This window comes from Phlebotomus papatasi, chromosome 2, assembly GCF_024763615.1.
Source record: "Phlebotomus papatasi isolate M1 chromosome 2, Ppap_2.1, whole genome shotgun sequence".
NCBI lineage: Eukaryota > Metazoa > Arthropoda > Insecta > Diptera > Psychodidae > Phlebotomus > Phlebotomus papatasi.
The window spans coordinates 11050084-11062519 of NC_077223.1; the positions used below are offsets into that span (position 1 = coordinate 11050084).

Here is a 12436-nt window from a genome sequence, read left to right on the forward strand (position 1 = left end):
ATGTTTAGCACCTCTGTTAGGACGAAAGACTTGAGTGAGAAGAAAAATAATGGTGAATTGTGCGTTCAAAAAGTGGAAAGGTTCCGTGAGATTCTCCTCAAAAGAATCACAATTGATCCTCAAAAGAAATTTATAACATTCGGTTCATTTATTCAATTGAGGAGGAATCATCCTGGAGGACCACTGTACTTGTCCCTAGCAACAGACTATTTCTGCAATAATCTTCATCCTATCACCGAATCCTGTGACTTGACACTTTCTTCAACGAATTTTCCTTGTGCAAGGAATACTTTTAAGATATGTTCAATGGAAGAAAAATCAGCATTCAGCAACGCGAACCTGAAGTACAATCAAGACTTTCTTCTGCAATGCTTGGGATGGGATGCGGAGCCTCTCTATCTGCTGTGTCCTCCAAAAAGTTGGACAGAGTCAGAAAAGTCTGATATTCAATTGGGTAGGATTGGGGTAAATTCTCTTAGCTACTTTCGTTGGAAATTTGCCCATCCGGATTCTGAACAGAGACTTGAGATGGAAGGAGAGATCATACCATTTGATTCTAGAGCACTTCTGATTCATAGTGCGACCAACCGTGTTGCAACGAATAAAGGAGATTCTGTTCGGACTATTTTTGGTAAGGAAATCTTTATAAAGAAAATTTTTAGTTTGTAATAACAAGAAGCATAACTTTTTTAGTAATGAATTATTTTAATCCGGACATTCATCGTTTTCTCCTCAAATTTCCACATTTTTATTATCTAAATTTTATTTATAAGGATCAGCCAAATTCACAAATTGCACAGTTTAACCGTAAGCTTAATCTAATCTAATTTTTTTTTTTTTAATAATTTACACGCACAATGGTGATTTTAGTGGCGTTCCATTCTTATATGAATTGATACACTGAGAAAATAAAGAGGGTGCGATTAACTTTTTTTCCTCATAACTTTAACACTTATTAGGTGTAAAAATATATCAACATTTTTTAATGTTAATTTTACACCTTTTTAAGTGTAAAATTAACATGAAAAAGGGTAACTTTAACCCCTAATACACCTAAAAAGGGTAATATTTACACCGATTTTGGATCAATACTGCAGGCACTGCAGGGTAAAATTAACATTTCCTGAATGTTATTTTAACTTTTTCGGATTTCTCTCAAGTGAGAAAATTTTAAGTATATTCGGAATTCGGTTTAACCTTAAGAGGCTTGTTTAAGAAAATCTGAAATTCACTGTTTAACTGTTTCTATCTTGAAATACTGAAATTCTCAATGTGTCCCTAAAATAACCGTAGTGCGAATATTACATTTAAATAATAACTCAGAATATAAAATAGGTGAGACTTTGTAAGGATCACACCCAATTAATGAGTGAATCTAATTTTTATAACATTTTTATTAAAAACGTGTGATAGGGGAGGGTAGGGTAGTTTCACGCATGCATTACTTTCGAAAATAAAGTTTTTTTTAAGAAAAATAATTATTTAGGAATTGTCATGTATATTTTTAAAGTAATATTTTTGTAATGTAATATTTTTTTAATGCTGAAGAGAATTGAGTCTTAAAAAAAGTACCGCTCCAGGACACTGCCCTACTGTCCCCCACTAGACTTTAGAATATGTATACTGCTAAAATAAGGGTAAAATGATGTTAATTACAAAGCAGATGCTTCAGAGTTTACGAAATCTCAATTTAAAGGATTGGAAGACTGTTTAGGATGTTTTAATTGAACTTTCTCTTAGTTCTGAAATGGTCTCGACAAATTATCATCTTCTTTCAATTTTACGAAATTTTTGGTTAAATTAAGTCAATACAGAAAAAATATAAAATTATTTAGTTCAGTATTTTTTTTTAATAACAATAAGGACAAGAAATTTTACCAAAAAGAAATAATGAAATTACCTTTAAAATTGTGGCTAAATTTCGAATAAAATGACGCATTATTTAACCAAATTATGTCCCCCTTTTATTTAAAAAAAAAGAAGTGTAGAAAAGTATTTTAAATGGCAGCATAGGTCATTACTTTATAACCATTGTCTTTAGATATAGTCCCGTAAAGACTCAGTTACAGTACAGAAATCTTTATGGCGCTGCGATCGTTTTTTTTCTGCAAGCACATTTTTTACCCCTTCCCTTCAACGATATTTCAACAATGGTCTAGCCCAAACAATACTATAGCCTAATATGAATAAGATTTCTTTTAAGTATAACGTTAACTTTGTTGAATTTATCAAAGCAAATAGGAAAGATTAGTAAGTATAATGATCGCCAGAGTTCAGAGGTAAAAAACGCTTAAAGATATAAGTTTATGATTTAGTAGGGGAAAGTGCCCATGCTTGATACCACTGGAAGCTTCGTAATGACTAAATTTTTCCTAGATGTTTCTCAATAAATGTGACTTAGCAATATATTTTAAAAACTGGTCACTTTCACGTAGTTTTTAAAATTGCGTTACGATTAGTCATAAATATATTGTGAAACATAGAAAATATAGTCATTACGAAGCTTCCAATGGTATCAAGCATGAGCACTTTCTCCTACCAAAATTCAAGGTTTCCCGTTCTGACTTAAAGACTAATGATGACACATACTCTTTCCGTCTTTTTACTCCTAATATTATTTTTATATATGACACCACGGTAAGAGTAAGAAAAGACGGAAAGAGAGAGGTGTAAAGTCTGCAAAATTTCAAATGGAAAAATACGTGTGTTAGAAAGAGTACACTCTTAGTACAGTAATACGATGAGTAGATATTACTAAATCGTATTACAGAAAATTCTAAATTCTCTAAATCGTATTAAATTTCTAGGGTGGAATAACCGGCTATCGCCATGTTTAGGAAAAAATTAAATTCATTTAATCATAACTTTTGAATCCTTGTTACAAGATAAGTCAAATTTGACACAAAGTTACTTAGATGTATTGGCTCTAGATACGTGAAAACAATAATCCTAGAACATAACGCTAGACTACTTAAAAAACTGATTTTTATTAATAATGCAAAAATAACCATTTCGTCGCCACTTTTTACCACTTTTCGCCAGTTTTGTAAAATTTGTAACCATTTCTCGCCACCCACTTGAAAAGAACCACACTCGGTTATTTTAGGCAATGCTATGAAAAGAATACATTCACCATTTCTCTTTCCTTGTGATCACTTTATTATTACTCTCTTTAAATGATTTTTCTTCACTTTTATTTGAGAAATCAAATTATGGGGCTTTTGCACAAAGTAAACAATGCAGATTTGACAACTGAGAATGTACGAAGTGAAGTTAGCGTCGCCTATTGAAAAGATATGGCGACAGGTGGTAAAATCAATTCCAGAATATTACCACTTCTCGCCATGCCTCATTTTTATACAAAAATAATATAAAATGAAATATTAATTGACTAAATACAAATTTTATGTATTCCACAAGTGCAATTAAATATTCAATAGACAAATTATTTACCCAAATAGGTATTTTTGGCCTGATGAAAATTTGACGACACTTAGTACATTTGGTAAGAGATGTTGGATTCGATGCACTTGCTTAAAATATTGCTCTAAAAAGTGATCAAAATCATGAATCCAAAACGAATAATAATTATTTTTCGATTCTATGCGTAGAAGCAGAAACAATACAAAAAATTGCGACTCATTTATTTCATAAATTGCGAAAAATAGCGATTTCAATGTAAGTGGCGAGAAGTGGGGCACTGGCGAGAACTGGTGATTCCACCCTATATCAATGGCGGTGGAATGAAACTGTCAATTTCACATCCTGATTTCACCTTCAAATTTTATATAAATTGTATAAGCTACAAAGATAGGGATATGTTTTATTTAACCAGGATGAACGATTTAACACTTTAGAAAAGCAAAAACTGTTGTGAAAAAAATTGTCTCCTAAAAAATATCCCCGAAAGGAAATAAAAACACGTATTTCAACATTGGAAATTTGTTTATAGTTACCACGACACTTTTCTCTAGACGAAACGCACCCACGCACATTAATTATTATTAAAAAAAAAAAACACTAAAATCACTGAGAATCTTTGCGAGAATTTTAAAAACAAATAAAATGATTGGAAAATATTCCATCTTGTCACTGACAGCAGAGCAACAATGCCAGCAACATAATTTTTGTAGTTCCGCTCCGCTGCTCACCACCATGAACGCAAAACAGTGTCCTTCACATATATTTAGTAAGGGGTATTTTGTATGGGAGCTTCTTAAAAGTAAGGTATAAAAGATAGGGGTTAATTGAGGCTATAATCCACGCTTACTTGGTCAGACGGGAATTGACACGCTCAGAGTAAAAACCGTCTATTTTAAAATTAAGCTAAATCTTTGTATAGAGAATGGCTAAATGTATCTTATTTGATTTTTCAGGTAGAGAGGAAAGAGTCCATTTGGAATATCACAATCTCAAGCGGAAAAATTCCAATCTGGAAAGTCATTGCTGGTGTATTCCATCTTTGTAAGCAGATTTAAGGTTTTTTTTTATAGAAATAAAGAGAACGTTTGTTTCTTTTGTAAATGTTTTGCACACCAACCTATAGCTGCGGCACTTGGTCCAATATGTCGTCTAACGATCAATGTTTGAATTTCTCCCCTGTTTCTCTACATAAGTTCGCAGGTAGGTGGCTTTACCATCGAAATGGAGTGATTGCAGAAAAGTCATGGGTATGCCGACTGTGGTCGAGTGTGTGTGACTCAGTGATTCCCCATTTTTCAGCACTGACAGTTGCTTCGCAGCCCAAGACGAAAAATTGGGGATTGAGAAAAAAAAAGAAAATTAACATATCAAGTGAAGAAGTCACAGTAGTAATCATAATTCCACATAAAACATAGAGCACATATTATAGGTATTGCAATTGTTTAATTTGCTTGTCTAGTAGAGGCCAGTATTTAGGTGAAAAACCTCGAAAGACGTAAGTGAAGTGCATTCCAGAAGAAGATTCAGTGAGTTTATTTGATTTAACAGAGATTACAGTCTGCTAAGTGATTAAATATCATAAAATTTACATTATTGAGTGTGAAGTGAAAAAAAAAAGTAGTTGAAGAAGTGAGTCAAGAGTGATTTTTGGTGCATGTTTGAGAGGTTTTTCGTGTGAGATTAGGGGAAGCTCCTATTGATTTTTCCCTGCTCGCTGGTTACATCAAAATTCAGCAAAAGAATTTGTGAGAAAAATATCAGCAATTTTCTCACATCATTTCTGCCACAAATTTCTCCGTTGGAAAAAAGCACAGGAAATTCCGCCATACAACAAAAGGTAAAATATATATCACCTGAATTGAGAGGTATTATCTGATAATGTTCATGCAGCTTTTCCTTATCAACAAACATTTTCATTTAATGTGATAAGGAGGTGAGAAATAAAAATCTTGTAGAGCAATTACATTAGGCAATCTTCTCAAGGGGAAAAAAACCTTTCCGGTTGAAACTCTATATCACTATTTATGTCGTACCTTCGAAAAAATATGTCTAGGTTATAAAAGAAATGAAAGTCCATTCCTGATCATCTTTCAATTAGAATTCTCCGATTTTTATTTATTTTTTGACATCGACATGAAGTTGAGAAATGGAAATGTATATAAACGAAAATAAAAACAGAAAAAGTGAAATTTGCTATCGTTGGCAGGTTTATTAAATTCATGCTCAAAAAGTCATATTTGAAAGGCTTATTAATTCCTTTCCCACCTCGTGTGTTTCACTAAATTATTAATTAATGAAATGAGAGAAACACAAAAAGAATTTTTAAGCAGATGCACACTCAAAGCTGAAATTAAAATAAATGAAAAACTTTTATAAAACAATGTTTTGGTGAATGCCACAATAAACTAGCTTAACTAATTCGTAATTCTTAAGGCTAAGCCATCTAATTAGTACATTAAGATTAAGATATTGTTAAGTTCATCATAAGGACTTAGTTTTTTCACTTAGAATGTCTATTGTTTTACTCTGAATTTATAGCCCAAAAAAAGTATAATAAACAGTTACAGAAGGACTTCAACATGCTTTGATCGTTTTGTCATTGAAGATGATCTTAGCCATCCAACCAATGTCATACAGATTATTTTGATATTATGGTTCACCTTTTCCGTAAGAAGAATCATTCTACAATGAAGGCCTATACAGAGATTTAAAACCACTCATTCATGCATAGTTTATCAACAATAACTTTAAATTAATACCTTCATCATTATTGGCTCAGGAAGTATTTCTTGGAGAAATGCCAGGTAATTTTGCAAAAGAATACAGATTCACATTACACGTTCACTCATGCAGTAAGATACCGTCAGTCAAATTTTATGCTAATACAATGTTAAGCATCATTGAGCAAAGTGCTACAATTAGTGTGGCTTCTTTAAAAAAGAAAAGTTCAATTGATTTAAATCTTGCGAATCAGACTTCTTTTTGTATAATGTTACGGTGAAAACAGGCCAACATAGCATAACGGCGTTATCACACTTGCACATTAAAATTTTAATGTGATTGACATTAAATGTCGCTTGTGAGCGTCCAAATATGTTATTTGTGTCTTTGAGTCACTTAATATTTGGGGTTTTTCTATTTATTGATAAAGAAGTGGACTTGGCTTGCAAAAATAAGTTTAAATTTACCTACAGCATAAATATTTTTCACATTAAAAAATTAAAGAGAAAATCACATTAATTTTTCGCATTAATGCTATAAATCAATTTATATCAAATTTTGCGGGCCAAGTCTACCTTTTTATCAACAAATAGATCAAATTTTGAATATAAAATGATTCAAACACACAAATTATACATTAGGACTCTCACCAGCGACAATTAATGTGAATTATATTAAAATTTTAATGTGCAAGTGTGATAACTCAGTAAAATTATCTAAATGAAAAGTTTATTGCGTGACACTTGAAACAATAACATAGAACGAAGTTATTACGCTGTACACTTGTAGATTTACTTTAATTGTCGTTAAGATACTGTTAAACTTAAAAAGTAGTACCATTTTGGGCTTTCAGTTGTACAAATTTTTTAACAATGATTCATTAAGGCCGGAAAAGGAAAAAAAGGACAGGCCGAACTTAACCCATAAAAATTGGTTCAAATTTGTTGTTTAGGCCTTAGAGCAGAGTAATCCAGATATAGGAAAATGTGATCTGCCTTTGAACGAAAATTAATTTCAGTTTTTCCTGGTAAGGAAATTGAAAATGTGATGTCGATTTTTCAAACGCAGCCTGCATGGTCTACTTTTGAACGCGATTAAGGCTGCTTTCGAATCTTCATTTTTCCACAGAGAATATTAAGGGAATAACATTAAACGGGCCATAATTGATTAGCCTAAAGCCTAATACAATCACTAAAACCATCACTAAAATATATTATAGAATAACGTTTTGCACACTATTCTGAAGCATTGTTTTTCACGAGAAAAAAATTGAAAGAAAACTGCCATTGAGGTTGTCAGTCTTCATGACTGTCATTTTGACAGATCCCTCAAAAGTACTTTCGCATCATACATTGTTTACCGGTTTCTCAATCGATTTAAACCGATTTGTAAATCACTCGAAAGATCCCACAATATAATTTTAAGAGTAATAAAATTAATATCATTTATCGATTCATAACCGGTTCATTACCGGTTCACAACCGATTTGAACGAACTTATAAATCACTCAAAACATTGCCCAAAATAACTTAGGACTAATATAAATGGATTTCGAATAAAAATTATTTATCGTTTATGAACCGGTTCATTACCAGTTCAGTTTTGTCGGAAATTCCAAGACCTTTCCAATGAGCCGAAATATGACTCGATTCGTCTAATAAATGTTTTTTTTTAACCTCTGACTTTGAAAACCGTTGTACCGTTTTTTACAAAAGGATCAAATTTGGATCAATTTGATCCTTTTAATTTTTCCAGTGTAGGATTTAATTTCAAATAAAGTTTAAAGTAATTTTGTATCTATCAATCTACAAATTAGTACAAATTTTAATCCTTATTCTAAATTCAAGTTTAATCATTTGCGGCTTTTCAGGGTTTTCAAACATTATAGAGTTTATCTCAAAATTGCCTTATAAAATTTCCTTTTGACATTTTGATAAGATAGAAAAATCTAGGTGAAACAGGGGCACCACTAACGTGGGGTAGCACCGAACAGTGATTTTTATTTCTAAACTACTTGGATTATGACGATCATGAACAAGCATCCTTACAGTATCTATTAATTGATATAGGTCTCGTCCTCTGAAGTCTAAATTTAAAAAAAATGCAGAGTTCTGTGGTAGCCTGTGTTCGGTGGTGCCCCACTTTCCCCTATTAGTTGTCGTAGTTGGCTTAAAACTACTAAAACTACATAAAATATAAAAAGCATGAAAATTTCTGGACAGAATATATAAAGCTTTTACTGCATTTTTAAACATAAAAAAAACGATAAGATTTTACTAAACTATATAGGGTGAAAGGAACGTCTATTGACACTTTAAGAACTCGTGTCAGCACCTATTGACACCCTACTCTGTACCATTTGGGATATGAAATTTGAACATCTTTGTATATAGTAAAAGGTATATTACAGAAAAAACGTTATATTACTTATATCTTACTAGATACATTAAATAAATTTTCAACATTTTGATAAAAGTGTCAATAGGGGTTCCCTGTCGAACAGACGTTCCTCCGATCCTAATTTTGGACGAAATACTGAAAGTTATTTTTATTTAATTTTTACTATTGATCTACATTGAGTAAGCTTTACTTTTCCTGAGTTAACTTTAAACATTCTCTTGAAATTTTTATTATTTTGTCAAATATGTGCAAGAAATTGTTGAAAGTTTCAACAGAGTTAAGCATTATCGACATGTAGTTAAATATTTAATTCGCTGAAATATTTTTGTTCCATTCTGTTGTGTGATTTTAGTTCAAACTCTAAATTAGAATTAAAATGTTGATTCCTTGACCGAAGAACCGGAATAACACATCCACTGTCTGATTTCTTAATGGTCTTTGATAAAATAAAATGTTCTGTGCTGCTGTATTTGTTTTGGTATAAGATTGACATATTGAAAAACAATTTAAATTTGTCACATAATATCAGTAATATAAATTATACTTAAGTTGTCATACAGTATAATCCCCTAAAATGCTTTGTCGCATCACGTTCTCTGATTGTTGTCAGAGAAATAAATAAAAAGGAACTATAAATTAATATAAGAATGCAAATTATGTAGTGAATGTGACTTATTAAAAAATCATTTTGTTTCACAGTAATTTATTCAAAATATTTCCTTGAATACTTCTTATCATACAAAAAACTAATTTCAACTTAATGTTGTGTAAAGTAATTTATATTTTAATTAAAATAAAGTGACCATACTAAGTCTTAAAAAATTATTTATTTAATGTGGTGGCAAAGTTTTGCATAAATTGACAATATTTTAGATAAAAAAATATGCAAAATTATTATTATAAAATTGTTTATTTGGAACACTTAGATTTTGATTAAAACGCCCATCCGTACCACCTTCAGTTCGGTAATTAAAATAAAATTGAATAACTTTAGACTTATTTTAGAGATCATTAAAGGCAAATATATAATAAACCGTTTATATCAAAAGCACTTAACCTTTTATTCATGTACTTAATTAGATCCCTTTAATTTTTTAATTCATGTTCCGGCAAATAGTTCTCTAATTGCGAAAAAAAAAGTTTATTTCCGCTCCCATTGCAATATCTGTGACTTGTACAAAAAAAAGGCTCTTGAAGCTACAAAAATGCTAATGAATGGAAAATCTATATCGTTAAAACTGTCGCTATGTTGTTGTCCATTGATGTTTATTTTATTTGATTTTTGTCTGATATTATGTCTGGAACTGAACTGTGAAGCCAAATAGCATAACACGTAATTTCTTCTCAATTCTAAATAGATTTGCATGATAATGTATTATAGTAATTACATATTTGTTCACGCAACAATTTACCTATGTGTATGCTCTGCTCTTTTTTTTAAGAGAAACTTTTTTACACAATAGCCTCTTTGCGCATCAGCCAGATTGGACTATTTTGTTGGTTGTGCTTTTATATTGCTCGTATACTCTACAAATGGAGCAGTATAATCCCGTCAATCTTTCAATACCTTGAAATATTCGTCTCTTACACTCGTTTTGCGAATAACGTCACTAAATATGTTCTTCCGTACGGAAATTAATAGAAATAGAGAGTAAACGGTTATGGATAGCTACTGTTTTCGTTGAGACTGACTATTTATGAATAGCTCTATTCAGTAAACATGAATGATTCTAAAACCAAGTTTAAACATTTTAAAGTTGCACCGCAGGCCTAAGCCCAAAATAGACACAGGATTCGGCTTAAGGATCAGCTCGAAAAATGAGGATTAGTGCCTACACTGAGAAAAAAAAGAGGCTGCGATTAACTTTTTTTCGTCATAACTTTAACACTTTTTCGGTGTAAAAATATATCAACATTTTTTAATGTTAATTTTACACCTTTTAAGGGTAAAATCAACATGAAAAAAGGGTAACTTTAACCCATAATACACCTAAAAAGGGTAATATTTACACCGTTTTCGGATCAATACTGCAGGGTAAAATTGACATTTCCGGAATGTTATTTTGACTTTTTCGGATTTCTCTCAGTGTATACACTCAGTTATTAGTTAGCTAATTATCAAAATTGAAGCACAATTAATGACCTTTCCAACGGACCCACATTTTTTAAGTTCTGTTCACTAGAACCTGTAATATAATGAATAATGTAAGGCAAGGAAGAAAAAAATATAAAAGTATTAACTAAAAAAAAAATTGAGACGTGATTGAGCAAAACCAAAACCATACTCTTAATCAGGGGACTCGACTCTATCAAACGTACCATAAGAGACTTCTGAGACAGTAAAGAGTTGTCAATCTGTTGTGATAGAATGAGCTATTATAAAAAAAATCATTTATTTAAATTAAATACTAAATGGGTCTGTTTGGTAAAATTTACAGACATGTTATGGCTTTTCAACACCTTTTAGATAAGCAAAACTTCATGTAATTGAAATTCACATCCTTTTCTTTCTTAAAAAGCTTGGCATACGTCTGTGCCACTCTTTTGGACTCTTATTCTTCTTTTGAACGTCATATGAAATTCAATTTAGTTGGATCTAATTTCGAGACCGAAAGAGTGGAATAGTCTTATGCAAATCTTTTGAGAAAGAAAGAGACGCAAACTTTGATTTCATGAAATTATACCGAGCTAAGAGATGTGACAGAGGCTTTAAAAATTCAATTCCAAAGCGAGCACAGTTAGCTAAAAAAGCAGAATTTTCAGCGCATTTTTCTAAGTCGATCAGCAAAAATATGCTAACTGATCAGCAGTTCAAAAAGTACTAACCAAATATATGGAAATGGTACTACCTCGTGAGTATCGTCCTAAGGTTGTTAGTATTCAGATAAAAATACATAGGTTTTCAGCTGAATTAATATCGGTTAGCATTTGGTCAGTATTTTCGGTCAGTATTGTCGTTAGTATTATCGGTCAATTGAATTTGGCAAAAGTGTCTCGGATTATGTGGTAATGGTGTGTTGTACAAGATAGGGTAAGTGTGCCAAATTTCGGCATAGTTGCATGCAAGCGCTAAAGTTTCAAGTTTGAAATGTAATATTTTAAATTCAAATTGATTTTTTTTTATTCTTTCTTCTGAAAGAGTGTTGTTTGGAACCTTGTAAAGAGTTTACCGTCTTGATATACTCTAAAATCATTCTTAATACATTTTAAAAAGAGTAAAAATATAGGCATAGCTTTGGTGCCCTATTTCGACCACCTTCATTCTCATAGTTCCTTGCCTTTCGGGAATTCTTCCAATATCTTTTTCACGTCATCTCGTTTGTCGAAGCTACATTTTTTGTTATTGTTTTGCATTGTATAATCTCTAGAGTACGTAAAATCTAAAAGTTCATAAAAATTCGAGGAACAAAAAAGGTGGCCGAAATTGCAAGCTGTCCGGAATTTGGCACACTTACCCTAATTGGTATTTGTCTATGACAACATTTTGGTTTAAATGTAATAACCGAATTTAAGAGACACTGTGGAAAACCTTGTAAAATCTTCAAACTCGTGCATAAAATGATACTTTGACCCATGAGTTGGACAGCTAAAAGCATCGAGCTCTCATAAGCTCGAGCATTGTACAGAATGTTTTCAATCGGGTTACCTATTTAATAATTCATAAAATAGGAGGACGAATGTAGAAAGTTTAGTGGGAAAGATATAATTTTTAAGGACGTTTCCAGAAGAGTATAAACTTTCCAATCAATTATGTACATACCGAGGTAGATTTTTCTTGTATACCACACAACATTCTGTGTCAAATAGAATTAAAGAAGACGAGATTGTGTGTGGAGGAGATTACTTGTGTGCTGCCATAGGTAATAAGTTGATTAACCTGTTTTCAACTGTG

General features: G+C 31.6%; 2 protein-coding genes across 2 annotated transcripts in view; both read left to right on the forward strand.

Annotated features, from left to right (window-relative positions):
* On the forward strand, window positions 1-4492 carry LOC129805070 (cilia- and flagella-associated protein 161-like). The gene is made up of 2 exons (XM_055852891.1): window positions 1-631; window positions 4377-4492. The coding sequence occupies exons 1-2, from the start codon at window positions 1-3 to the stop codon at window positions 4466-4468; spliced, it is 723 nt and encodes a 240-aa protein (XP_055708866.1). The 3' UTR covers window positions 4469-4492.
* A 189-nt stretch (window positions 4493-4681) lies between these two features.
* The window catches only part of LOC129803767 (putative polypeptide N-acetylgalactosaminyltransferase 9), a 46652-nt gene continuing 38897 nt past the window's right edge, over window positions 4682-12436 (forward strand). Inside the window, exon 1 of the mRNA XM_055850548.1 lies at window positions 4682-5260. The gene's annotated coding sequence lies outside the window, so the exon portion shown is untranslated. The remainder of the gene's footprint in view (window positions 5261-12436) is intronic.

What these genes read in the sequence shown, in the direction of transcription:
- LOC129805070 (XM_055852891.1), top strand. Translation starts at nt 1, where the DNA reads ATGTTTAGCACCTCTGTTAGGACGAAAGACTTGAGTGAGAAGAAAAAT. An exon ending in TTCTGTTCGGACTATTTTTG is followed by an intron (nt 632 to 4,376) that starts GTAAGGAAATCT and finishes TTGATTTTTCAG; the next exon opens with GTAGAGAGGAAAGAGTCCAT.